The 25,465-nt window shown below is 41.0% G+C and overlaps 1 protein-coding gene across 2 annotated transcripts in view; it reads right to left on the reverse strand.

Annotated features, from left to right (window-relative positions):
• Window positions 1-25,465, reverse strand: part of PINX1 (PIN2 (TERF1) interacting telomerase inhibitor 1) — a 60,252-nt gene continuing 34,787 nt past the window's right edge. For both annotated transcript variants that reach the window (XM_055810674.1, XM_005244052.4), the window contains one exon: window positions 1-1,390. In XM_055810674.1, the coding sequence (XP_055666649.1) occupies window positions 785-1,390 (606 nt within the window). In that variant the 3' untranslated portion in view covers window positions 1-784. The remainder of the gene's footprint in view (window positions 1,391-25,465) is intronic.

Consider the following 25,465-nt stretch of genomic DNA (forward strand, 5'->3'; position numbering starts at 1 on the left):
TAAGAAACAAAGGGAGATGTTTTTATTTCATTCTTTAGTACTGACACTGAGGTGTAAACCTTTAATTAGAGTAAGTATTTTGGGAAGAAACAACATTCATTCTGTATGTCAAAGGAGATCCATGAAAAAATTAGGCACTAGTTTGCAAAAGTCAGTGAAAAAGTACAGACAGCTTTGCAAAATCCCTCCTGTTCCCAGAAGCAGAGCTGGGCTATCACAGTGGAAACAACAGTGTCTGTAAAAATAAAGGTAGTAGTAGGATGACTCTTCCCCCCCAGATTGAGAAAAACACAGTCAGTGTGAAGCAGCAGATAGAAATTCACTGCCTTTCACAGTCTTGAGCACAGTGGTTACAACCAGGCCTGGTTTTTGCTTGCTGTTATTGGACTTGAATGGAGTTGCCCCAGAACGAATCCAGGCTGCAGGCAGCACAGGGTCTGCTGTGTTAAACCACAGCACTTGCAAAGCCGCTACGGTGAACCACCTGCCACACTGGAAGAGGCAAAGCCTCACTGGGTTTTATCAAGTCTTGCTTTGCAGACACGCAAGCCTTGGCCCGACGCATGGGTATCTTTTTAACATGGCACTGTAGCTCATGCTGGCCTGTCACCATGTTCTCCCTTGGAAAAGATGTATTTAAACACGGCCTGTGGTTTCAGTCGGAGGGAGAGCAGTGAGCTCAAGACTGGAGTACAACGTGGGGTCTGGCTGGTGTGTTTACACAGACTTCTCTAATGTGCTCAAGTTCAAATCATCTCAGAGTCTCAGCTTGACTCTTAAATGGTTAAATGTGCTTGTAGTGCTTCTTTTTCTTTCTCTGCGCTCCTTTGATACACTCATCTGTCTCTTCTGTTTGCTTTTTGTGTTTCTTCTTATGGCGTTTCTTTTGCTTTGCCTCGCAGTCCTTTATGCCGAGATCTTCCCCATCAGATACTCCCGCATAAATTTCTCCATTGCCCATATTTTCATCACAACTGATGTTTTCCCCTTTGAGCTGCACTTTATGTTTCCTTTTCTTTTTCCCTGAGTGACATTCATTTAACGGATCATCCAGTTCCTTTTCATTCAAGCTACCCATCTTAGGTTGTTTCACTTCTGGCTTCTCGCAGTGCTCTGTACTCTCTGCCTCATCTCTCTTCTGCTTCTTCTTTTTCTTTTTGACTTTGGTTTTCAGTTCTTCCGAAGGCTCCAAAGCTTTGTCAGCTACTGAGCAGGAATTGTCTCCCCTTATTTCTGTTTCATTCTGGGATCCCTTCAGTTTTGCCATGCGCTTGGCAAAATATTCCTGTACGGTGAGAACGCTCTTCACGGTATTGTAGCCGTCTGCAGGCTCAGATAGCCAGCGGCTTCTCTGCTTCTCTTCCTGAAACTCAGGATTGGTAATATCCTCCTGCAGGTGAACAAAGAGGAGCAGGAGTTAAGAGTCAGAAATAATGGCTTTAAACATAAAGTAATTTTTTTTGCGCACCAATTAGAAAAAATATTAAAAAACAATATGGTGCTTGAAAATTAACTGTGAAATCGGGCAGAAGTGAGAAACAGCTCTTACTGCAAAAGGTAGCGTAGGTTAAGGGAGAAGAGGTGGCAGTGCAGAAGGCAGCAAGAGAGCACAGAACAAGACAATTCTCTGTCGGCTTGAGTTTCTTGCTGTTTACCTACTCCTGTGCAACTCATGCAGATTATATATAATGCTATCACACTGAGTGTATTACACTCACTTTGCAAAGGCGCATGTCTCTGCAAGATATAAAACAACATGAAAAATAACACAGTACAATCTATTAGCCTGTGGCATAAAGGAAATCCCATGCCTGGAATACCTCTACAGCAAAGTGCAAGAACTTATGATACACGGAGCAATTCAGCACTGATGCATCTCTTCCATCTTATCTGATCTTTAGAAATGTTTGTTTCATAGCTGGTTTACTGTCATTGTGTCCTAGATGATGTTATTTAAACATGCTCCATTTGATCATACTTTATCAGATGGCAAAACCAACATCACAGGTTAGATCTTACAAGGCTTCTGCATAAACAAAATAAATAGCTGCTGAACTCCAGTTGCAGGTGAGTATCTATAAAAAGAGACTGGTATCTAGAAAGTAGATATAAAACAAAAAGCAAAGTATAGGACGTTATGTATAGCATGAAGAGAACCGACTCTGAAAAACCAACAAATGTAACAAGACGAAAATAAGTAACTTGTTAAATTATCTATGACTTCCAGAATAAACAGGGCAAAAAGGCAGCTGAAATTCAGAGTTGTTTACATGGATACTGAAGCACTCAGAAATAACCCTTTGTGGCATATCCTTTTGCTTGGCAAAAGTCACAAAAACCTCTTGGAAATGTCCCAAATTTTGCATTGTTTGGTTGGTTTCTTTAAAAGCCTTGTATGAACTGCAGGTAAGCGAGCACACTCGCCTCGATGGGAAAAGCTGAGCAGGTAAGACTTGTGTAGAATCCTTACCAACATCTGGCCTACAACACGCTTCTTGAACGAGAGGTAATCCACAGCTATTACAGTCAGATGTGGTGAGTGTGACAGAGATACTTCACTATTTTTCCATTCATAAATGCACAGATAGGTAAGAGCATCCACTCTACACATGCATCTTGTAAGTGAACCGAGGTGACTATAAAATGCAACCAAATCAGAGCAGCAATATTTCACACCCACTTTCACCGGTGTAAACTGATACACAGGGTCAAGGCCAGCAGAAAAATGGGAGACATAAAACCACTTATCTCAACGCTTTATAGTTATTGCATGATGGTTGTAGATAAGTGATCTGGCTCTCTTCAGGGCATCATTAAACTTGCTAGCTGAAGTGGGGTTTATTAGGGTTTGTGTGTAAGGTTTTGCAGGTCTGACTCCTTATGCATCCACAACCTTTACTCGCGTGAGTAGGAATGCAAAAATGTTATGTCATTAATGATGCATCACGAGTGGCGATGTCCTCATACATCTGCTTTCAAGAAAGCTGTTCCAGTGGAACGCAAGTAACGCTACACTTGAGATTCCAGTGATGTTTCTGTGGACACTTATAAAAATCCGGTACTTTTCCTGTAGGAATACCTTGCAGTGTACCTTCAGGTAAGTTTATGAAGTAACTGAAACATGTGACTTCTGGCAAAGAAGTCTGCATAGAGATGTTGAACATGGCGGGGGAGGGGAAAGCATGTATCTACTACACAAATCTATACATACAGGTTACATTTGAAAGGGGAGCCACAGTAGATGTTTGACAAGAGAGAATCCACAGAATAAATGGATGGAGCTACGTTTGTAGTCGCTCTCTTTTTAGTAAGATACACCTCCCAGCTGAAGAAGCAGCGTTAGTGTGGATCAAAAATAGATGCCCTGCTAAAGCAAACAGGTCACTTTCTTCTTCCTTCTACCCACAGCAGGATTTTGACACCTCGTATTGCAAAATGACAAACAGCCTCCCAGGTTTTCTGCCACAGATGCCAGCCAGAACAGTTTCCCTCTCCACCCTAATATGTAAAATGTACTTGCGACCAGAACACAATTATCCCCTGGCCAACCAGGAAAGGATTTTCTCATTCCCTTGGTGACTTCAAGTCCTGACAACTTAATTACTGTAATTGAAGGCAAATATTACTTGAACTCTACATGTTTCTTTTATAAAATACATTAGGCATAAAAAAAATGTTCCTTTGGTTAAGTTGAGGAGTTCAGAAGGTATGCCTGATCCCAGAAAATAACCTTGCTCAGAAACTCCTTTATTGATAAGAATTTTAATAACCATGGGCCACTGAACACAGAACTAACAGGGCATGGAGACAAGCAAAGAGGTGCCAACCCTAGAAAACCTCTCAGTTTAGGAAAAGCTTATGTGAAACCATAAATCACCTGGAAGGGCTGCTAAATGCCAGAAGTGTTCGCCCTCCCATGATGTACCTGTCGTAGTAGCCATGGGAACACCGCTGAACTCCAGACATGGGCTTTCTCTAACCTCTCGCATAGCAGGCTCGCAGTTCATACAATTCCTCCCCTGCTCGCCCCAACACATGCACAGAAAAGTTCCAAACAAAAATAAGATATACGTACTTGAATGTGTATCGTGTGGCCCCAGCTTCCGAAAAGTAATCTATTACACAAAATAAAAGACTGGAAGAACCACTCCTGCTCCAAAGAACTGATGATCATGTAAACGGAAAAGAGCAACCGTGCTCTTAACAGGTGGGAGGCCTGAAGATCGGGCTTTGGAGAGATGTTTGTCCACACTGTGAGTTTCAAAACTGCCAACAAAATTGGGCTGAGAAGATGAACTTCATAAGAGCTGGGAATAACAGCCTCTAGGGAATTGGTAGGACGGTCCCAAGCAAGAGAAAAGGACTGCCTGAAACATGGTGTTAAATGTGGAATGATTCAGAGAAAAACAATAGAAAAAGTCAAGGAGAGGCTGGGAAGGGCACAGGAAAAGATGAAGGTCAATCATAGCCAGAAGTCCCCTGTAAATATCATCTGTTTATGTAATTAGTTAAATGTATGGAAAATAATTTGTAGTACATAAAGCACTCCAAGTACTAGCAGGCTGGGCTTTTTTCTGCCTGCTTTCTTCGCTTGAAACACACAATGCTGATTTAATCATTAAACTTGTACAGTGAAACCCTGGTTCCCTTGATTCCTGCATGATCAGGATTGCATCTCTAAGGCATGACACTCTCAGAGCACCTTTCAGCCATGGCTATTAGTGAAGAAAAAGATAGACGTTACGGTCAATTACATAAAGAATTCACACTGCTTTGTGAAAACAGTTTGGCAGCAGTCGAAGCTGAAAGAGGAAAGTATTTAGACACCTCATGAAATCAAATGAGTTTGAAACCCAAGTATCTTTGAGATGTAACACCTTAGGTTGAAGAATTAAAATCCAAAAGGAAAACCAGCATCTGTATGTTACTCTGGGAGGAAAAGCGAGATGGAACCAATCAGCAAAGACAAAAGTTGCCAGTACATAAGCAACAGAAGCAGCTTCACTAATTCAGTGAAGTTCCCCTCCAATTCAGACTGCAAGTGTTTCTTTCTCAGCACTTAAAACTTAGAATAGGGGAACAAAAAAATCGATGATACAGTCTCAGATCTGCCACATACGAACTACAATTACTTTCGTAATTTCACATGCCTTTGCCTCCTCATTTGCAAATGAAGGGGTACTAATTCACAAGCAATTTTGTTAGCTCAAGTTCACAAAAATGACACAAAAGGAAAAGTACAGAAGGGGTGAGCACAAAGGCAGAATAAAGCTAAACTATAATTTCAGTAGATTCTCACTTAAATTACAGAAAATGGGCTAGATGAAGTAAGTAGAGGCTAAACCTCTAGCCTGAGTTACAAGGCAATCACACCATCATTCACAGCTTTAAAATGCAACGATCCCTTTCCGCAGTCTGGCTGAACCACAGTGATTACCTACTTTCTCATTGAGAAACCGTAACAATAAGATTAATATAATCCAGTTCTGTTTCTGCTACTCGAGATCTTCACTGCAGAGGTGCGTTGGTATGTTGCAGTGCACAAAACTTGACAGGCAAGAACCGAGGACAGCCCCGTATCTTTCTAACCCAGGTCTAGCTGTAACGGAGAGAAGCACAGCAGATTATTCATGAAGAGTCACTGCAGCTTTGCAGACATTAAGGATGACAGAGTTTTGCTTTAAGGAGTTGACAACTTAAAGTTTAAGTATGAGCATAAACATTTGGATTGGGATCAAACGCAAGAGAGCGAACAAAGACTTGTAGCATGGTGAGTTTAAGCAGGATTAAAGTAAATACATGCATAAATAAGGCCACGTACCATCAGTTCTGAAGTAAATTCTGGCGTAAGAACAGGTACCCAGGAGGCTCTAACGTTTTCAATTTACCTGATTAAGACTGGTGTACTGCAGACAGCATCTTATGAAGAACCAATGATAACAGACGTCCAATACAGAAGGGGCTGATGCAAAGAGAAGGGGGGACAAGTTTCTCTGTGATGAGGAGGAAGAGTACAAGCAGCAGCAGATGTGAACTACCAACATGAAACTTTGCTAGTAGGAGAAATCTGTCACTATATATGTGAAGCCTCAACAACCACTGGAAGTCTCAATCACTGAAAGCAACTCCAACAGCTATCAGGAAAGCGTTAGGTAGAGTTAAGCCTTGCTTGGAACGGAAAACTGAAGTTCTGGATTCTAGAAGGATCTTCCAGCCCTGTAATGCTATAGAAACTTAAACAGGAATACAATTTGACCTCCTGGTAATAAAAGAGGGTTTAATGAAAGAGACGAAAAGCAGGAACAATAACCCTGGAAAGAAATGATAAAAATTCACGTCACCTGCAACTTCTGCCTTTTGTTGACCCTGGTATTCTAATCGCCAGGATACCTCAGATAACCATAGCAAGGTTTAATATTACTGCTACTTATACCAAGTGCCAATACAGGAAGGAATCCACTTATGGGAAATGGAATAAAAATCCTGAATGTCTAATACCTGGCCACGCTGGATGACATGATAGCACTTTTTAAAAGGACAAGTTCCAATTACTATAGAGAAGCACTCTCCTGTTTGGCTCCATTAAAATAAATTCTGTGCTAAAATACATTGAAAAATCAGCTGCTATCTTGCAGTTGGACACTAACCATTACACTCCACATGAAGTATCAGCTCTGCCTCTTGCCCAGCAAGGACAAGGAGAGAGGTTTAGGAAGTAACTAATGGAAAGGGGACAAGGAAAAACATTTAAAAAAACCTCCAGCCGTTTTCTCCATGGGATTATAACTATCCATTTTTGCCACACTTGCCTCCATCTGCAACTACAAAGGAAAGAGCAGTCAGACTGCACCTCTTGCAACTAAAAAGGCCAAGGAATTTTATTGCAAATCTCTGCCTAGAATAATTTTGGGGTTATTCACAGAATCACTGGTTGCAAGTGACTTCTGGAGGTCTTCAGTCCGGAGCATGACTACCACCAACGCCAGACCAGGTCGTCTTCTTGTAGCAGTCATGGAAGCCTCCCAAGGGCAGACATTCCACAGTCCTTCAGGATACCCATTCTGATGAAGCACTGTATCCTAGCGAGGAGGTTTTATTACCATATAACAGCACCTGTTTCATTCTACTGTATATATCTATGGGTGCTTAGTTGTCAAGTATATTTACATTGTATCTGCTGACTCCTTTTTTTTATTTCAGTTTTAAATTCTGTGGTGATATGTTTCTATTAAAACTGCATTCAAATTCTTCCATGCTGTCTTGTAATTCTATTTTATATTTTTAACAAAAGCTCATCCCGCACCTCAGAAAGCGGCCAATTTTAGCATTTTCATACATGCTTGTAATTCACACATTATTAACGCTAAAATAGAAAGCCACTACCTCTCTTGCTGAATGCAATCTCCAGGTATCCAAAATGCCATTTGCTTGTCATATAAACAATACATTTTTACTGTCATACGACGTATTGGATCCCAGCCTGTTTCCATCAATGAAACGGGAGCTGTACAATAATACTCAGCCAGGTTTTGCCTTCAGCCTGAAAACAACAGCGTAACAGGAAGCAACAGGGTTGCAAAAGTGCAATGGATTAAATTTTGTCAGAGACTTGATTACAATGATAGTCATGGGGATTCATTCCAGCTGTCACTATCAGATCCTGGTCAGTCCTACAGTATTAACAGTTACAATACCAGCAGTTACAATACCAGCAGTTACAATACCAGCAGTTACAACACCTGTATTTCTAATGTCAGCTTGGGAACCCTGATACTGTGTCACACAGGGGACACAAACTTCCTCCTACTGCTCTTAGACTTTTCAGGAAAAAAAAGCATTCGTTTAAGTTGTAGCAAACAAAAGCAGTGAGTAAAGTCCACAAGTAGAAGGCAGCCTGTCAAATGCCAGGGGAGTGAGATACATGAGATAACGCACAAGAGGTGCGAAAAACTGAAGGCACATCGGGAAAGAGTTAAAAAAATCCGCCCGCTGCAGAGAAGAAAAATCCTTTTCATATCTTGAGAGAGAGACACTTAGATATCCTTGTGACATCTCATCTCACTGCTGAGGCTAGCAAAAGCTCTTTTCCTTTGCATTTCCTTGCAAATTACATCTGCGCATTAGACTGAATATAAACAAAACTAAAGGAAGAGATTTCCCCTAGGATCTCTCTATTGGCATGATACAGAGATCCAAACATAGTGACTTCATCTTCCCAGAAGCACCTAAATCAATTTTAACTGTTCTGTTCTCACCTTGAACAACAGAGGAAGTACAGTCCAGCAAAGTGAGCACAGGTCTGGGAAGGTCACGTTTCCCAAGTTCTCTTCCCAGCTGGTGGGAAACCCTGGAGAAGAAGTTATTCCCTCCAGCTCTGGCGCAGGCTATCAAAGCACAAAGCATGCCTTATCAGCTGTATGAAACTCACGGCAGAGCTAACAGTTTCATTAAGTGTTTGCAAGTGCTCTGAGGTCCTTCAAAGAGGTATCACAGATGTGCAAGGCACTACGCAAGCACTGAAATTACCCCGCTGGTCACTCACCTGACGGTGCTACCTTGGCCGTGACACTTAGCAGTGAGCAGACACATCACAATTTTTGTCTGTTCCGCGATATACCCATGTAGAATTAAAATTACCAAGAGATTCTGAAATACGGTCTTTTAAAGAAGCGGGCAGAACTATAATCAAATCAGTGCAGAGCGATCTTTCAATCGTGTACCCATACTCTAAATATCAATGCCTTCAAACGCCTGGGACAGTCATTCTGGCAGTGTATGTATCCTTCATGTGGCAGCAGTACTGCAAGACACAGTCAGAAGCAATCCAAGTCTTCTTCACATGGTAGTTTACTACTGCCATGCCATTCACTCCCTGGGTGCTTTTTGTTATCCCTTTATAATGTGCGTGGAATTGGCAGCTGCTGTTAATCCTTTCTAATGAGAATTCAGAAGACCAAATCTTTCTTGATTCTTGTGTTCAGGATTTCTTCCCACACCCCAGAGATACAGAAGAGACTGAACAGACTGCATGAGAAGTAACAAGTGGGCTTGGCCAGACAAATTGTGAACACAAGCAGAGGCATTAACAAGGGCCCTAAAGATTTAAGATGCTAAGATAAGCCAGTGAGAGAAAGGATGCCATAAAAATCACCGCAAGTACCCAGAGGAGAGAAAGGCTTCTGGTAGCAATTCTGAGAGCAAGCACAGTCAGCATCACAGCTTGGTTTCTGGTGGAAGAAACTATGAGTACTTTGAAACCTAAAAATAACACTGGCCTATGTAAAACTTCACTTGTATGTCTTTTCTAATAACAAACGTAGAAAAGGGTATCCGTGTACAAATAATGTGCTTCTAGGAGCATTTGAGGCAGGTAATCTAGATGGACAAACCTTCACTCCTTTCCCCTTTCCCTCAGAAAATCCTTCTCAAAAGGAAAATACACGCTGGAAACTCTTCTGCTTCTTTGCTCCAAGGGGGTAATGCTGGAGACCTGATCCACGTATCAAAATTAAGTCAATTTGCGGTGCGAGGGTACAGACATTTCCTGTTTTTCAGCACAAGCAGTGGCCAAGGAGCTGCTGTGAAATACTTTGTGTCACTTTTTGGTCACTTAGTCAAGTGTGCCTTCATCATGACTTGGTTCCCTTCCTCTAAGCAGGTGTGAAGAAGTATTTGCAGCACAGGAAAATGAATCAGACCATTACAGTTTAGAGCAACACAGACCACAAATACCAGCAGAACCCTCCTGCCTGAAAGCGTGCAGACTAACAGATGGATGCAAAAAACCAAGACACATAGAACCAAAATCTGAAATACAACTGCATGGGTATGTATGCACATCTTCTTCTCTCCCATCTATAAGGGTCTGAAGAAAAAAAGGCTGCCTAAGGGAAGGGGTTTATTTTTCAAGGAATATCACTCATTCAATGTACCTACTGTTCATAGGGATCTTCCTCCTGTTCTCAAGAATTCACAACAGTACAGCCCTGCAACCATAACCGAGCCAGGTACAATCTGTAGCCTTCTTTCAACAAATTGCTGCACTTTTTCTTCATTGCTGCCCTTAGTTTTGGTGCTTCCTTGCACAACTATTCTAACAAGTTAACTCCTCAGATCAATTCAAATTAGCACTCCTCGTCTCTCCCCACAAACCAACCCAACTCTTCTATGGTACGCTTCATAATGCTACTCTGTTTTCAAACAGACGTGTTTAACTGTATTGCCTGTGTCCTACCTTACCCTTTTACTATCTGATATGCGTAACATCCTGCCCTTGTTCTGTCCATCATTTTATTGTAAGCTCTCTGGGGAAGCAATTAGCCCACATGTGAGCACTATATAACATAATTAACAAATAATAACCACTGAGAAATGTAGGCCAAAAAAGCAAAGTTATCAGAGCAACATTTCTGCAGAGACTTGTATTGTTCTGTATTCACTTGCAGCGTTAGCTTCCAAGTTCCTGGAGGCACATATTATACTCCAAGCAGCATAAAAGCAAAGGTGAATGCTGTGCTTTAAAAAAGCCATAAGATGTTCTGACTTTATTTGGATTTACAGGCTTTGCTATTTTTCCACAGTCATTAATGTTACCAGTAGTATTTACATGGAACACTACAGTTAATAAGTGTCAGAATTTGAGGCGAAAGGCTTATAATTTGGTTCTGAATCAATTTTGGCAATGGGAGTACCAAAGGAAGGAAAGACAGGATGACTGTAACCACAAGCAAGACGCAACAAAAACTTAGTGAAATCATTTAGTATGGAAAAACTGCTTGAGGAGGCAAGGACAGAACCTCCATTCGTGGGTAATCATCCCCATGCTCCACAACAGCTAGTAGGGACTGGCAGCAATTACTGCTGTCCTAACAGGGAAAATCTAAAAACTCCCTCGTTTCATTGGGAAACAAAGTATTTCCCGTTCCTGAGGCTTCCTACTATAGGACAGGTATGCCGGCCTCTTGCACACTTGCTAGAAAGCATAGAGTCCTGGGTGCCCCTTTAATGCTATCTCTATTCCCTCCATACTGACAAATAAGTCTGGCTGTTAAGGTGTCCAAACAATTAGACAAAGGTAATTGTTCTGTAAATTACCTTCTAGTAACAGTCAAATAGTCAAAAAACTTCTAGTAAACCTGAAGTAGACGTCCCACATCATGGGGACCTGGGGAGCTAAGGAAGCATAAAGAATGAAAGAAGGGAAGAAAGGGAGAAAGGATCAGTTTGGAGTCACTATTGGGATGAAGAGAGATGGCACATGTGATGTACAGAGGAGGAATAATGCTCAGGAAAGAAGAGGGAGTAAGTATGTGATTACATGTCTAGATTTCTCATCCTTGAATATGGTAGCAACGGTGACCGTACTCTGACATACTGATTTGAGATCCAGGAATAGCTGATCTTGTCTTGAAACACCAAATCAAGGTGGTCCGTACTGAGAACATGACAGAACATTTCAGCCACAAAGCAGGTGGAAATCTTGTTATCAAGAAGTTGGCACTACTTTAGGAGTAATCAGCCTTGTAGCCTGAGCAAGACAGAGCACGTATGCCATGACCAGTACCAAAGATGCTGGCTTTTTCGTGGTCAGTTTGTGAAATCTACAATCTTTGGCAGAGTGTTTGCTCTATCAACCTTCAAAACAATTCACCTGTTTAACCTACGCCAGCAAGCCAGCAAATGGCAAGCCAGCAAGCCATTTGAGGAGAGAACAGCTGAGACCAGCGCAAACAGTATCTATATTAACAAGGCCTGCTTCAGTGCCGAAGAAAATCTTAATTACCAAAGTGAAGACAACAGGTCTTGTGCGTCAAAACTGATTGAAAGCCATATGACAGTTTGTACACTCACAGTCAGGATCTCATTTCATTTCTGCTCACATGCAATCCAGCTCTGATCTCCCAGACATTCAAGGTGAAAACATTTAATTTGTGTTTCACATCTGTACCTGTCCAGACTGTTCTTGGGTTTACATTACTTTCTTCCCCTGGGAGTAAAGAGCCTCACTTTCACCTTCAAACCCTTCTTCAGGCTTCATTCCCTTTGGCTTGCTTTCCATGGCTGACTTTTGTGCTTCTGCTCTGCTTTTCTTGCCTCCCTTTGACTTCCACACCTTACAAACCATAACCTTCATTTTACACCCTTCTTTTCTTATTTTCTTTGTTTTGTTTCTTTTTGTTGTTGTTGATAGTTACTTCTGTAATTTTGACCTGGGTGAGTTTTAAGGATGCGTATGTCTTTCATGATATTAAGTATCAGCTTTATGATACGGCACAAAGATTTAGTGGCAATGTGAAAAACAACTAGAAAATCCCTGTGCCTATAGCACCAAATAGATTTCCTAGGATTTTATTATTAAAACTTTATGTAATGCCCTAAGTGGTTGCCCAGTGAACCACACAAAACACACAACCACAAGGGACTTGCAGGATAAAGCCGTGAGTGGGTACAAAGCAATACAAATAATTGCCAGGTAGGCAATCCCACAGGCAGCGTGCATGTTCCAAGCTGGAACGTCTCCTGGCACAGGAGCTTTGAAAAAGCAGTGGGAATGGGACGCTTATTGCAGCTTAACAGCAAACTGCTTCAGGAATAAGCAGCACTGAAGAGAAGACTCAAGAGGAAGTTTCAGATTAAAGGAAAAGACCAATTTGTTCCCAATGTCTCATTTGCTCCTAATACTCTGCTGCCTACAGGTAAGCCAGGACAAACAGTGTAGGCCACAGCTGCTGTGCCCAGCCCCTCGGCAGCACGGTGGGAAGTTGTTCCCTTGAGAGGGAAGTAGTGTTGGCTGGGGTCTCAAATCCATACTAGAAGGCTCGGAGCAGTTCACCTAGAAGTCTTAAGTGTACTGAAAGAGACAGAAACCAGATGCCAGACAGCACAGAAATTACTGCTTTACCTTGAGCATTCAAAGAGTGTCGAGAAGGAGAGGAAAAAAGACCCTTGCCCAACACATCTCAGTGGCCTAGCATACAGCGAGAGGGCAGAAACTTCACAAGATTTTGTTTACCCCCAATTAGACTAACAATCCACCCTTAAAAGCCGCTTTCTACTTTTGCTTTACCTCCTTTCAGCCAATCTGCCAACTACTCTGCTCTCCTTTCATTAGGTGAGCCCTCTGCTAATCCCTTCTGCTACCTGCACAGCTGGGTGGTCCCTCCACCTTGAGCAGAAGTCATCCTCTCTAAAATCTCAGCAGTGACTCAGCAATGCCAGCTCAGTTTTATTTCTTCCTTTTATTACCCCACACTTAATGCCATAAGAAAAGCAGAGGGGTGGAGCCACAGAGTTTTCAAAGTCACTTCAAGCACAGATGAAGGTCACAGCTGCTCCAAGATCTGAGCTACATTTTTCATTTAAAAAAGGGTAGTTGTAGTAACTCTAAGCAAAGCAACTTGGCTTCCTGTGGCTTTGCATCTTGTGGCTGGATGACCCCATACCTAATGAAGTACAAGTTATGATAGAAGCTGTTCCTGTGGTTACGGCATTCGTAACGGCTTTCCTCTGTGTGGATTCTCTGATGTCTAATAATACAGTTGAGCCCAGCTGGGAAACAATTTGCCTTTCCTTTTTATGCGACCATTTATTTTCACAGGGTAGGAACTTACTATTTGTAAGGCTGCTGTCTGCCCATGTAAAGTGGTTGAGATCAGTGAGAAAGGGTGGAACAGACAAATCGAATAATCAGATATGCTTAGTGGACCTGGAAACCAGACTAAAATGAGGTAGCACTTTAAGCAGTTTAAATAATAGCAAAAGAAATTCAGTGTTGATAAATATAAAGTAATGCATTCAGGTGAAAGACACCCTAACATTAAATAGTATAAAAATTAGGAAGTCAGGACACATTTCTGCAGTCCATCCAGGCTGCTACTGCTCCTGATGGTTCTGCACATCTAAAATGCGGTATACATTAGTAGCTGGACAACTTTAAAAGCAGCAAACCATACCGACACAGGTTAAAAAGAAAATCTGTGTAATACCGATTAAAGAAGCAGAAAGTCCCCAGAAGTCAAGTGTGCCAGCACTGCTTACTATTAATTCATACTAGCCTTAAACTGGTTTCTTAGACGTATCTCATTTCCTTCACGAGAACATGATTTGTGCTACAAGGTAGGTGTTGATTTAAGATGGAAGTGAAGCTTGATGAGGAACAGGAAAACAATAATGACAGTATAAATGACCACTAAAGACTGTTTAGCGTAACTGGCTGATTTTGTGCTGAAGCAGATGAGAAGCAGTCACAGAGTCTGTTCCACCACCTCTGCTGCAGAGGAAATCACCTCTGGAAAAGTGGCAATAACATATAAATGGAAGGGGTGAGGGTAAGGTGCAGATGGCAACCATTAACACGACTATTTTTGCAGCAATCAACACCTCTTGAATAAAAAAAAGAACCCATGCTAAGTCATTGGTGGTAAGGAGCCAACACGTCACTGAAGAGGGGGAATTGTTCCATTATTATTCTGGGTATGAGCACTGCAAATGCAGGCACCAACATCCATGTTACAACCTGTTATCAACCGCAGCATGTTGAAGGGATTAAAAGCTAATGTCACACCACCATTCCTCTTAAAATCCTGTGCCAAGCCAGGGTCCTCCAATTTCTCAGCTTAAATATCCGTATAGTTGCAACATCAGACCAACTCTGTTTGTTCCTAATGAAAGAGGTGATTCACTTCCTTTCAAGGAGCTACCCTGTAAAATGTTGATTAAAGCACAAACTGCCCCAAAATTTAAAGCAGAGGGAAAAAGAAAGCAAAGTGAGGTATAAAACATGATGGGAGTCGAGGGGAAAATCAAAGCAGAGAATTCACCAGGAGTAGAGATTTTATCAAAGCGATTGGTTCATTAAGCATCAAATTTGTGCATTAACACTGTACAGTAGTGGGTTTTGTTAGCGAGTTCTTCAGGGCAGACACCTTTTTCTTTATACTTGTAAAACACCAATTAGTATCTTGGGCAGACTACAAACAAATCAACATTAAAACAAAGCAGTGAAATAGAAACATTTGTATATTCTGTTATGCCTGGAGTCACCAGGACAGATTCAACTCTCTGGAGAGAGACCATATTCTCTTTTCTCTAATAGTCTTGCCTGTGTGTGCTGCACGTCTGTAGCAGTTAAAAAGCACAAACTTAGATTTATCTCTCTGCTTCAGTTCAGAAGTTCACCATAGGATGCCACTCTGGGAATTCTTGTTATGCTTTTCATGTATGTGTGTGTACTCAGGTTAAGCTTTAAATTGGTACCAGTATAACTACAGGAGCAGTCCCCTGCAAGCTGCAAAGCCCACCCAACACGGTACAAGCCAGCCTTGTGGCATCGCTGCTTTCTCAGCATGAAACTGAGGGTACCTGTCAGATATCCTCTGAAGGGCTATGGACACATCTGGGAGCTGAAAGACTGCTGGAATGGTTCTGGAGGACTATATAGGGTGGAAGGGGTCAGACCTGGCTCAGTCTTGTCCATATGGTTGGACTGGGAAGGGTTTCCAGCACAAGTATCTCCAGAAGTCCAAGGGGGATTTGTCTTGGAGAGAAACGGCTTCTTCATATCAAAGCAGAGTTTGTGAAGAAATTTACTTATGTGGATGACTGGTCACCAGTATCCAGGAGGGAAAAGGAGGACCATGTTATATTAGCAAAGACATACGCAGTAACTCAAGAGAACTTAATCTAAAGCCACTGCAAGCTTCCCTTTCAACCTGCCCTACCCAATACAGCATCTTCCCCCACTTCCTCCCCCTTTTTAAACTGGAAAAGCCATTTAATATTGTTTAACTGCCTAAAATATGTTCAGAGGAAAGGCCAGACACAGCAAAAATCTCTTGGTTTAGGGTCATGTAATGGTTAAGATGCCATACTACAGATTCAGAGTCTGAGCCCCCTTCACGCAAAGTAGAAAAATGGTAATTCAGACTTGAAAAAAATCTGAAAATATGCCAGCCTTTGCCTGGCATGCCAGAAGGTATTAAAACTCCAACCAAGGCTATAAGCAGGAATGCATGATTTGGGGTTTACGATTCCTAGAGCAGTGTTCATGTCAAAGGTTGGAAGACAACAGTCTTATCTCCATTTTCTACTCCCTATGGCAAAGAAATAATGTTAAATAGTAGCAACAGAGATGCATTTTTTAGGAGTTGGAAAAGCCTTCCCATATTTAGTTAAGCACACAACAGATTGTGCAGTCTGTGCAGTTCATGTAAGAGGCACCCTTTTTTTTAAACACATCTGTCAAGACCCATGTGAGCAAAGCTGACCCCTCTTAGAGAAAAGGTGATGGATTTGATGAGTTCTTAAGGTCCTTTCGTAACTTGCCTCCTATGAAAAGAAACCTAATGCATACAAACACAAAAGAGAAGAACTAATAACTGCATTCTGAGAGTGAAAAACGATCACCTTGCATCTTGTCCTGAGAGGCTCTGGTGGACAGCACCTTGGTAACAGAAAAGGATTTAGAGGTCTTATGAAAGAGTTAAAGATTCAAACCGGTAATATCTGAATTTTGAAAGTATTTGGCTACCAGAGCTACTTCCCTACAACAGTTACAAGAAGCTGCTGCCAATGTTAACATCAGAAGGCAGATACTGGCAGGTTTTTTTTGCCCAGTCAGATGCCGGTATTGACACTCATTTAGACAAGCCAGTACAAACATGCATAAAAGGACATTTTCTATAGCAACGGCTTCTCAAGTAACTAAGGAATTTACCAACAGCCATGAAATCCCTGGCAGGAGAGTGGAAGGCGGTGGGGTTAGCTTCCCAAATGTCCTGGGGCACGGAAAAGGTGATGCGACTCACGTAACAACGGTTCCTACCATGCTGCTGAAGCCTGGATAGTTTTAGATGAGTGACAGCCTCTCCAAGCTGTGCAATATCCAACAGGAATTACTGAAACTTGGCAGCGTGTGCTTTCAGATGGTGGCCAAGTGATGTGGAGGATGGGTGATAAATTACAGTTGCAGGTCAGGCTCTTCGTAAGAGGACAAAAATTTTTGCAGAACCAACAGCTACTTGAATTCTTCTTTAGACTCAAAAGTAAACAAGTTTTCTTACACTAGGGTAAGCAACCAGTTGTTAAAACCAAAAACAATAGTATCCTTTCTATGGGAAAGCCTCAAAATGCTTTATTGGTGTTACACCTAAACAGGATCAAACTATTGCAAAAAAGGGATCCTTGCGAAGAAGTACAAGTAACAAAGGGTGAGCAGAGTGACCATGCAGATTTCTGGCTCTGAATTTTATGCCCCAGTTCATAGCACACCATCTAACCAGACACAGTGCAACTCTGTGCCAGTGCAGAAGGTAAAACTGATTCAGAGAGAGGAAGCTGATCTAATTTTGCAAACTCTAGGGGAAGGGTGAGCTGTGCACAAGGTGCAGTATGTTCCCTTGCAGACAGGGATCTTCACACCCCATGCTCAGACCAGTTTCCAGTTTTCCTGTCTTGAAGAAAAGGGGATGTGGGTGTAAGCTTGGAGCTGAACTCCCAGCTCAAGCTGCTCTGCTTCTCAAAAGGCCAGCATCAGCATCCCTATATTTGGATTCTGAATCCAAACCTGTCGAAATTTATGCCTTTAGTCCATCACTAGTTTGAAGGCAGAAGAAATAAAAACCTTAAGTCTCAACAAGTTCAATCTGGTCTCAGATTTGCAGCACTTTAGGAATAGATTTTGCAACTTTACCAGCAGCTGTGCTCTTGTCTTTAAAGCAGAGCTGAAAATAATATGAATCCTGGGGAGCTGATAGTAAGAAAGACAACGTGAAAGCTTCCAAGATGATTTCTTAAATACTATAAGAGAAGGTCTGGATAGGTAGCTGACAGACTGCTGTGGATGACAGATTAGCCAACTCTACAGGGTACAATTTGCATCTGATTCATAGGGACTGGAAGAGAACTAGAAAGTTGAGATTATAATAAGATTAATCATATGACTCCAGGGATCCCCTTCATCCCACTGCTGAAGAGTCCTAGAGCTACTTTGTACTTTCTGAACTGCATTTAGGAAATTATTTAGGTTTCTGTCCCAGCAAACCCCATCTGATTGGAAGGGGGGAAGAGATAAAAGTTTGCTGCTTTTCCAATCAAAGCCAGCCCATATCAAAGTTATGTGACCACGAACTGAGATTAAGGACTGTAGTAAACCTCAAATTCCAGACTAGAGCTGAAAACCTTTGAGATTTAATGCTAATAATTCATACGGCTCTTCCAGTTACCAGACTATTTTTTTTTTTTTTAAATCTAAAAAAAAGAAAATAATCAATCATTCTGGAGGAACCGTTCTGCATCCTGAAACAAAGGGCAAGGATGAGATCATACCTGTTTCTTTAGCCTTGGTGAGGTCTCGAAGTTAACATACGAAACAGATGAGAAGACTCACATTAGCAAGGCATGCCAATGTCATAGCATTAAATAAATGTTCAAATAATAAGGCTGCACCTTCAGCTCATGTGGCAGCATACTACACTGCTGTCAAACCTGGACAAACCACATTAGCCCCAGGACCCTTGGGTAATTGAAGATCTGGCACCACACTTACCTGGAGGTAGACTTCAGAGCACAGCCACTATACAAAGTACTAAGCTGCCACACAGGCAGCTAACAGAAGAGAGATACTGTGCACATCCAAAGTCTGTCTCCCACTGTGATCTTCTGTGTTGGCATTATCATGGAGTTCTTGGGCTATTCTACCAATAGGGACACCAAGGCCCAGAAAAGCAGTGAAGCAGTTTGCCCCAAACTGTACAGCATCAATATTTGATGCAGGACTCCTGGTTTTGTTCCTGGATTTTTTTTCCTGGGCTCTGGCCACTGAGATCTATTTCCACACACGGCCAGAAGAAGAGCTGCAAGCTGAGGCTTCTTGTGCCTGTCTTAATGGTGAAAATTACAAATGAAATTTAACTATTAGATTTAACAGAAGTCAGCTGTTCTAATAAATTTGTAACTGTGTTTATATTTTACCAAGAATTGGATACTAACCTACAGTCACAGCACAGATCCTGGCTAAGATCCTGAGGTCATCACACCAAGGCTCAGGCAGTCCTAGTGGAAGGTTCTCTTTGCTCCAATTCACATTCCCTTTTGACTTAGACCCTTCATTTCTAGGTCACATAAAGACAATACATAAAAGAAAACCTCTGATATTCGTCTATAAAGACACTCACTGTCCAAATAACCCCTTCTTTGAGGACAATTTTTGTCTGACCTTTGTTGCAAATCTGATAGCAAAATTCTGGTTTTTATAAAACTCCCTTAGAAAAAAACAGTTGTTATTTTTTTTTAAAAAAAAAAACTTAATTCATCTTCTGGTAAAAGTCTAAACAAACAATTAGGAGTCACCCTGAATTCTGCCCTTTGGAGAAAAAAAAATGTCTACAGAGATGTCTATTGACCCAGCAGTTATCAGAAATGTGGTTTCTTTTTTGCTGGCACAAAAACAGCTTTCTAAACAGCCAGTGACCCACTTTCACCTAGCTGGCCTCTGAAGTTGAGAGAAGATTCATACCCTCTAGACGTTAGAGGCTCTGTTTGAAGTCACTGCTGTCAGGAGATGGTCAGTTTACGTCTCCTGTCCTAGGACAGGAAAAGGATGCACTCTCAGCTCCATGTGTTGCAGTGAGATAAGCACAAAGATTTCTGTCCTATGCCCTTATCAGCTTTTCCTGCTACTCTCCAGAACAGACACCACCAAGACTGGCAGTAAAAATTAATTAAACTTGCTTAAGCAAAAGGGTAAAAAAAAAAAAAAAAAAAAAAAAAAAAGACTTGAGTGTTTCTCATAACTGAAATCCAAAAATCTTGAAGTTTTAGGAAAAATTTCATGTTAGGATCTTTGGGAGCACTGAAAATTACCTAAAATCTTCTGTATCATCAGTATAAACTGATCTCTCCTCCTCTGACACAACCAGGATGACTTACATTTAAAATGTTATCTCACTAGTTAAATAGCAGTCTTTAAGTGAAAGATGGAAATATTCCTCTGGCAAATAAAACCGATTAGTTGGCAAAAGGACATTCCTCTCATATGGAAATTATGTTGATACATTAAAATTTTTCTTCCATGGTTTCCTTTCCTTTTCAATCTTTCTCCACTGCTCTCTCCTCTTTACGTTCCTTCTGTCCTTTTACCATAGTTTCTTAGTATGCAGAGGACAGGCTAGACAGAGCCTGCAAAGACCTTGGTTTATCTCCTATCTTTCCATCGCCGGCCCACACATGATTTAATTCACATGTGGTTCAGTCTTCACCCTGTATAAAACTGCTGTTACTTCTTGTCAAAACACTGTCATACACATGTGAGATGGACTTAACCTCACAGTAGCACATTGGTCCAATAAAGGGATTTTACAAAGTGAAAGGTTTCTTTCTCACCTTGTGGAAGACGTGGTTGTGCTTCCCAAACTCTCAAATACTACTCTGGTTGGTGAGCAGCACTGTCAGGACCATACATCCACACCTATATATGTATGTTGTGGTTTTGACAGCTACTGACACAATCAGCTTCACCTTCCAGGGATGGTACAGACTGCCTGTGCAGTGCAGACCCAGGAATCAGACCCCACCATCCCTGGCTTTACACCAATCACCCAAGTGATAGCGAGTGGCAATGACACCCAACAGAGGCAGACACACATCCCAAGTGCCCCTTTAACACTCTAACACCACTTTAGGAGGCATCGTCAATTAAGACTTGAACATACAGGTGATAAAAAGACCTTACAGACAGAAACCAAGTTTCCAGTCTCTCTACAAAGCCCCACTTGGACCTATCAATGTATATAAAAGCATACCTCATTTAGCATATACCCAAATATCATTGCCAAACAGCATATTTCAGAAATACCAGCAATTGCTCTAACGTTCCTGCTCAGCCACAATATATATCACTATTAAAATGATGACTGCTTACCATCTATTACTGCCTTTTGGAAGTACCAAAACTCAACCATTCTTGCCCACGGAAAAGAAAGAAAACAGCACTGGTCATTTTATAAATTTAAACAATTTTAGAAAATACACCACATTTAGTTGTAGCAGCTATTAAATACACATCACAGAAGTCACGGCGTGCCACAAAAACGAGGGGAGAGCTTTATTGATGTGCAAGGTATCACCAAAAAGCATGCAACAGGGAAGTCCTTGAGTAGTTTAAGACTCCTGACTTCTAGACTCACTTCTGTTACTAATTTTTCTAGGACAAGGTATTTTGGGTAAAGTTTAAAAGAACAGCCCGAATTCATTTTTAAAAGCACACAAGATCCTCGAACATAGTAACTTTCCACGTGACTTAAAGACCTACGTATGTATCTACACAGAGGAACATCCAGAGATCCAAAACGAATGCAAGCCACGGAAGCTATAATCGGCATACTGGGTCTAAGCAGGACTTTTCCTGTTAGGTGAACAAAGAACCTTCTGAAATTTTGCTTTTAAAATTAATGTGCTCCTGATACATTATACCCTTAAACCTGACTCAGTATCATCATTAAAATGAAAAAAATACTTTCCTACAATCATGGAATACCAAAACTTAGTATGTTACTCTTACCGCTATTGCATAAAATTTTCAAAAGGAAGATCCTGATATATTAATATTTCTCTAAGCTACTCTGTTGTTTCTCTTTAAGTTCCACTCCAATAAAGAAAAATTTAACTAACTCACTCAAATCACCTTCAGTAATACAAAAATATGGAAAAGACTGATGATGAAATGATCCTTGGGCAAGACAGTAACTATCGTGATAGTATAAAAAATGTTAAATGTTCCTTCAAAACCAAACTGGAATGAAACAAGTACTTTAAGACCCTAATCACATACAACTAACAGCAACATTATGCACAGCAATCTGGATAAAACAGCATGTGTGTGTATGTGCATGTGTCCGGGTGTGTTTATCCCTAGATATCAGACAGAACAGGAAAGGAAGAGCTGAAACACTTGTCCAGAAAATGCTCAAAAAGAAAACACAGCCAGGACAAATTTAGAAGCTTTACTTAGCTGCAATATCAAAGGCAGATTTGACTGTAAAAGCAACCACCTCTCAAGAACAGCAAAATAAACTTACGCAAGTCTCAGGAGGAAAACACTGATCAGAGACTGGATATTGTTAACTGCTGCTGTTTTGGTTAAGTGAGGTCCTTTTTGACACTACTAAGATAGTCTTGTCAAAGAACAACAAAAATGAAAAGCAAAAGAAAAAAAAAAAAGAAAAAAAAGACAGACATCAGCCATGTGAGGGGGAATCTGTTTGGCAAAGCCTGGCTTTGAGCTCGCGTCTGAAGAAACAAAACTCAGAATGAACTTCCTAAAGCAGCTTTTTTTTTTTTTTTTTTGTCTCCTTTGCAAAAGCAGCATAGGGCTTTTTGCAAATTTCAACAGTCTGATTGGCATCTCATTTCTTGATGAAAGCAAAGGTCTGAAACACATCTGAAAAAGATTTTCTGAAAAAAAAAAAAAAAAAAAAAACCAAACCCAAACCCAACCATTCCATGCTCAATTCAGAAGAAAGTTTCCCTAGCAGAAACTAGGCTATTTGAATTTATTTTTTTTTTAAAAGGAGGCTTCCATCAAATAACATGAGTGAAAAGCAATAGATTTTAATAACTTCTGTCTTAAAGACATGCAGTTTACAGACACCTATACCCATTACCTGGACAGGATACCAGTTTGAAACTGTATGACTTTATCTACAGAATATAGATACCCTTGCTTGCATTATGCAGAAGGATTTAGCTCAGACTCTGAAAAACATCTGGATCTCTCCTCTTACTGTAACCAGAATCACAAACAGGCACAGAAATAGCATGCATTTATACAGGAGTGTGGCATCTGCCCATCTCTGCCAAAAAATAAAATAAAATTAAAAGAAAATCCTGAACCTGGTTAGTAACATGCCTTGAAATTGCTGCTACTTCACCTGGGGAAGTCTACCTTGAGGATTTAGTAAAAGCAATAAAGCATGTGTGTCAACATGATCTATACCATCCAATAGATAAAACTGGATTCAAAATTCACCCTCGGAGTGCCAAACTCCTGCTGTCTAGATATTCAGAAATTTAAGTGATGTCAAGCAATTTCCCTTGGCTTAAAGGAATGCCAGTACACAGACACTCTGACGCCAAGAGAGGATGATGGCGAGATAGTACATCCCTCTCATTTTCACAAGAACTCGAGGGAACTGCTCCCATATCTTTTGCAGAATTAATCAAGATAAGTTAATGTGTGATAACATGTATCTGAAGTGCTCAGAAGAGAAGTGGAGCAGCTTCTGGCTCTCCAGGATGAACTTTAACAGCTCTCCAAGAAACACAAAGATTTCCTTTTCTGCCCTGATCCACCCCCAAAACAGAGTTCATACTGTAGAGTCAGAAATGTTGGGGATGAGAGTATAAGGCATGTCACAGGAATGTGACATGACGGAGAAGCACCTCCTGAACACAGTAGCACTGACATACTCTTGATGCTTTTACACCCTGGCACAAGAAGTTTTTACCTGACCTGTAAGAACTCCTACTGTTACTCTTCAAATACTCCAAAATAATGATACATAAATGGTTTCTGTGTACACAAGCATGGACATTTTGAGGCATTTCAGAGAGTTCTAAACTATATTTTATAGCTACATTACAAATGTAACATGTTTTACATTAAATGCAAAAGTCAGAAGGTATTGGAACTTGTGGAGAAGGTAGGAAACTGGAAAAAGGTTTTGGTTGCAACAACATAAATTGGAATATATAGAGACTACTATCACCACACACATGCACTTTTCTATCTGTAATCCAACTGCGCCAAGCAAGCTGTTGCCTTCCCAACCAGTCTTGCCTTTCATATGATATTATTCTTCTAAAAGCTCTTTACATGAAAACAGAATGAAAAGATGAGCTTGACGTCTTACTTGCTCTGTAACCAAGACATTGGCATGCTGGTTTGCAAGAAACTAGAAGGTGGGCCATGGGATGATTGCAAAACCCCCACATGCAATCTGTTCACACTCAGCTGACAGAGACGAGTCGCTGCATGCAGGCAGACACAGGCAAGAACCAATTCCCCACAGCAGTCAGTACCTAATTAAAAAGCTAACTGAAACAGTAAAATGAGGGTTTTGTAAGATAATATGTTTTTGCTTACTTCAATATAAACTACTTTGGTACCTCTCTTGCCCCCAGCTGCCGAACGCTTGGAGGTAAGAGAGACTGCAGGATGTTTCTCTCAAAGGGGCTATGGTCCTTTGATGAAGAGCTTGAGAAACGCTGCCGTCCCCAGTGTAACACAGCAATTAACACAGTTCTCAACCAGCTATCAGTGTCTAAAGATTCTAGTATCCGTGTAGCTTTATTCATCACAAATGAGGTACTTTGCAGATTCAAGAAGTCTTCTAGCCACATGACAGTAACTAACGCACCAGGAATCACATGCTAGCAAGCAAATATCTGCATCGAGTGCTTTGAAGTGTTCACAGGGAATTCCCAATGAGTGCAATGAATTAGATCTAATTAATAAACCATGCTAGTAAGACACAGTTTGTCTGTGTATTTGTGCTCACAATCACTTCTAGGCACAGATATGGAGGTAGGTAAGCACCAGGCATGTGTACATTATACACAAGGACACCACATATAAAGAGTTAGATAGCCAAAAGTGTCTAAAAATATCACCCAGTATTTTTACAGAAAACACGATTTGAATGGAAAACTCTCGTGCTCCATTTTCTCACCTGTGCTGCTCACAAGGTGACATATATAAGAAGCATCCCTGATGGCATGGATTAATAGAGCAACTTCAGAGGATGAGTTTCTAGCCAGGTATTTATATCACCTCCCATTGTGAGCAAGCTGCTTGTACTTATATAAGAAACTGTAACCCAAAAAAGGCAGAAGTGTCAATGCATTAAAAAATGAAATCAAATAGGAAAAGAAATTTCCTAGTTTGTCTGTTTTGTATGCAGACGTTGGATATGGAATAGCCTTCTAAATGAAAGGTGATTCAACCAGCGTATTTCTCTGAGGCATAATTTCCCTCTCTAATAAAACAAATCTAATAGAACTTCCCACTGTGCAGTCATGAATAACAGCACCTGAAATAATGTGTATCTCTCTAATCCAGGAATATAAGGAAGGATGAAGAAAATACTCCTATGTATAACGAATGAACAACAGAACAACAAAGCAGCAGGGCTGACATCAAAAACTCTATCTTCTTTGGTATTTCAGTTATTCTTGCCAGAGACTAATAGTGAAAAACTAAAATCTTCCAGCTCCAGGTACGTGAACTGGAGTTTCAAAACCTGTATTACAGAGAGACAATTTTCAGAACCAGTCAGTCACAGAAGTCTACGGGCACTGGAGGGATTACTATAACTCAGATCCACAAGGGTATTTAGGTGTCCAGCTCTCTCTGCACCTGGGTACTTTTGCATACTGATACCATTCTAACTATGTATCTATGCATTACATT

This window comes from Falco peregrinus, chromosome 7, assembly GCF_023634155.1.
Source record: "Falco peregrinus isolate bFalPer1 chromosome 7, bFalPer1.pri, whole genome shotgun sequence".
NCBI lineage: Eukaryota > Metazoa > Chordata > Aves > Falconiformes > Falconidae > Falco > Falco peregrinus.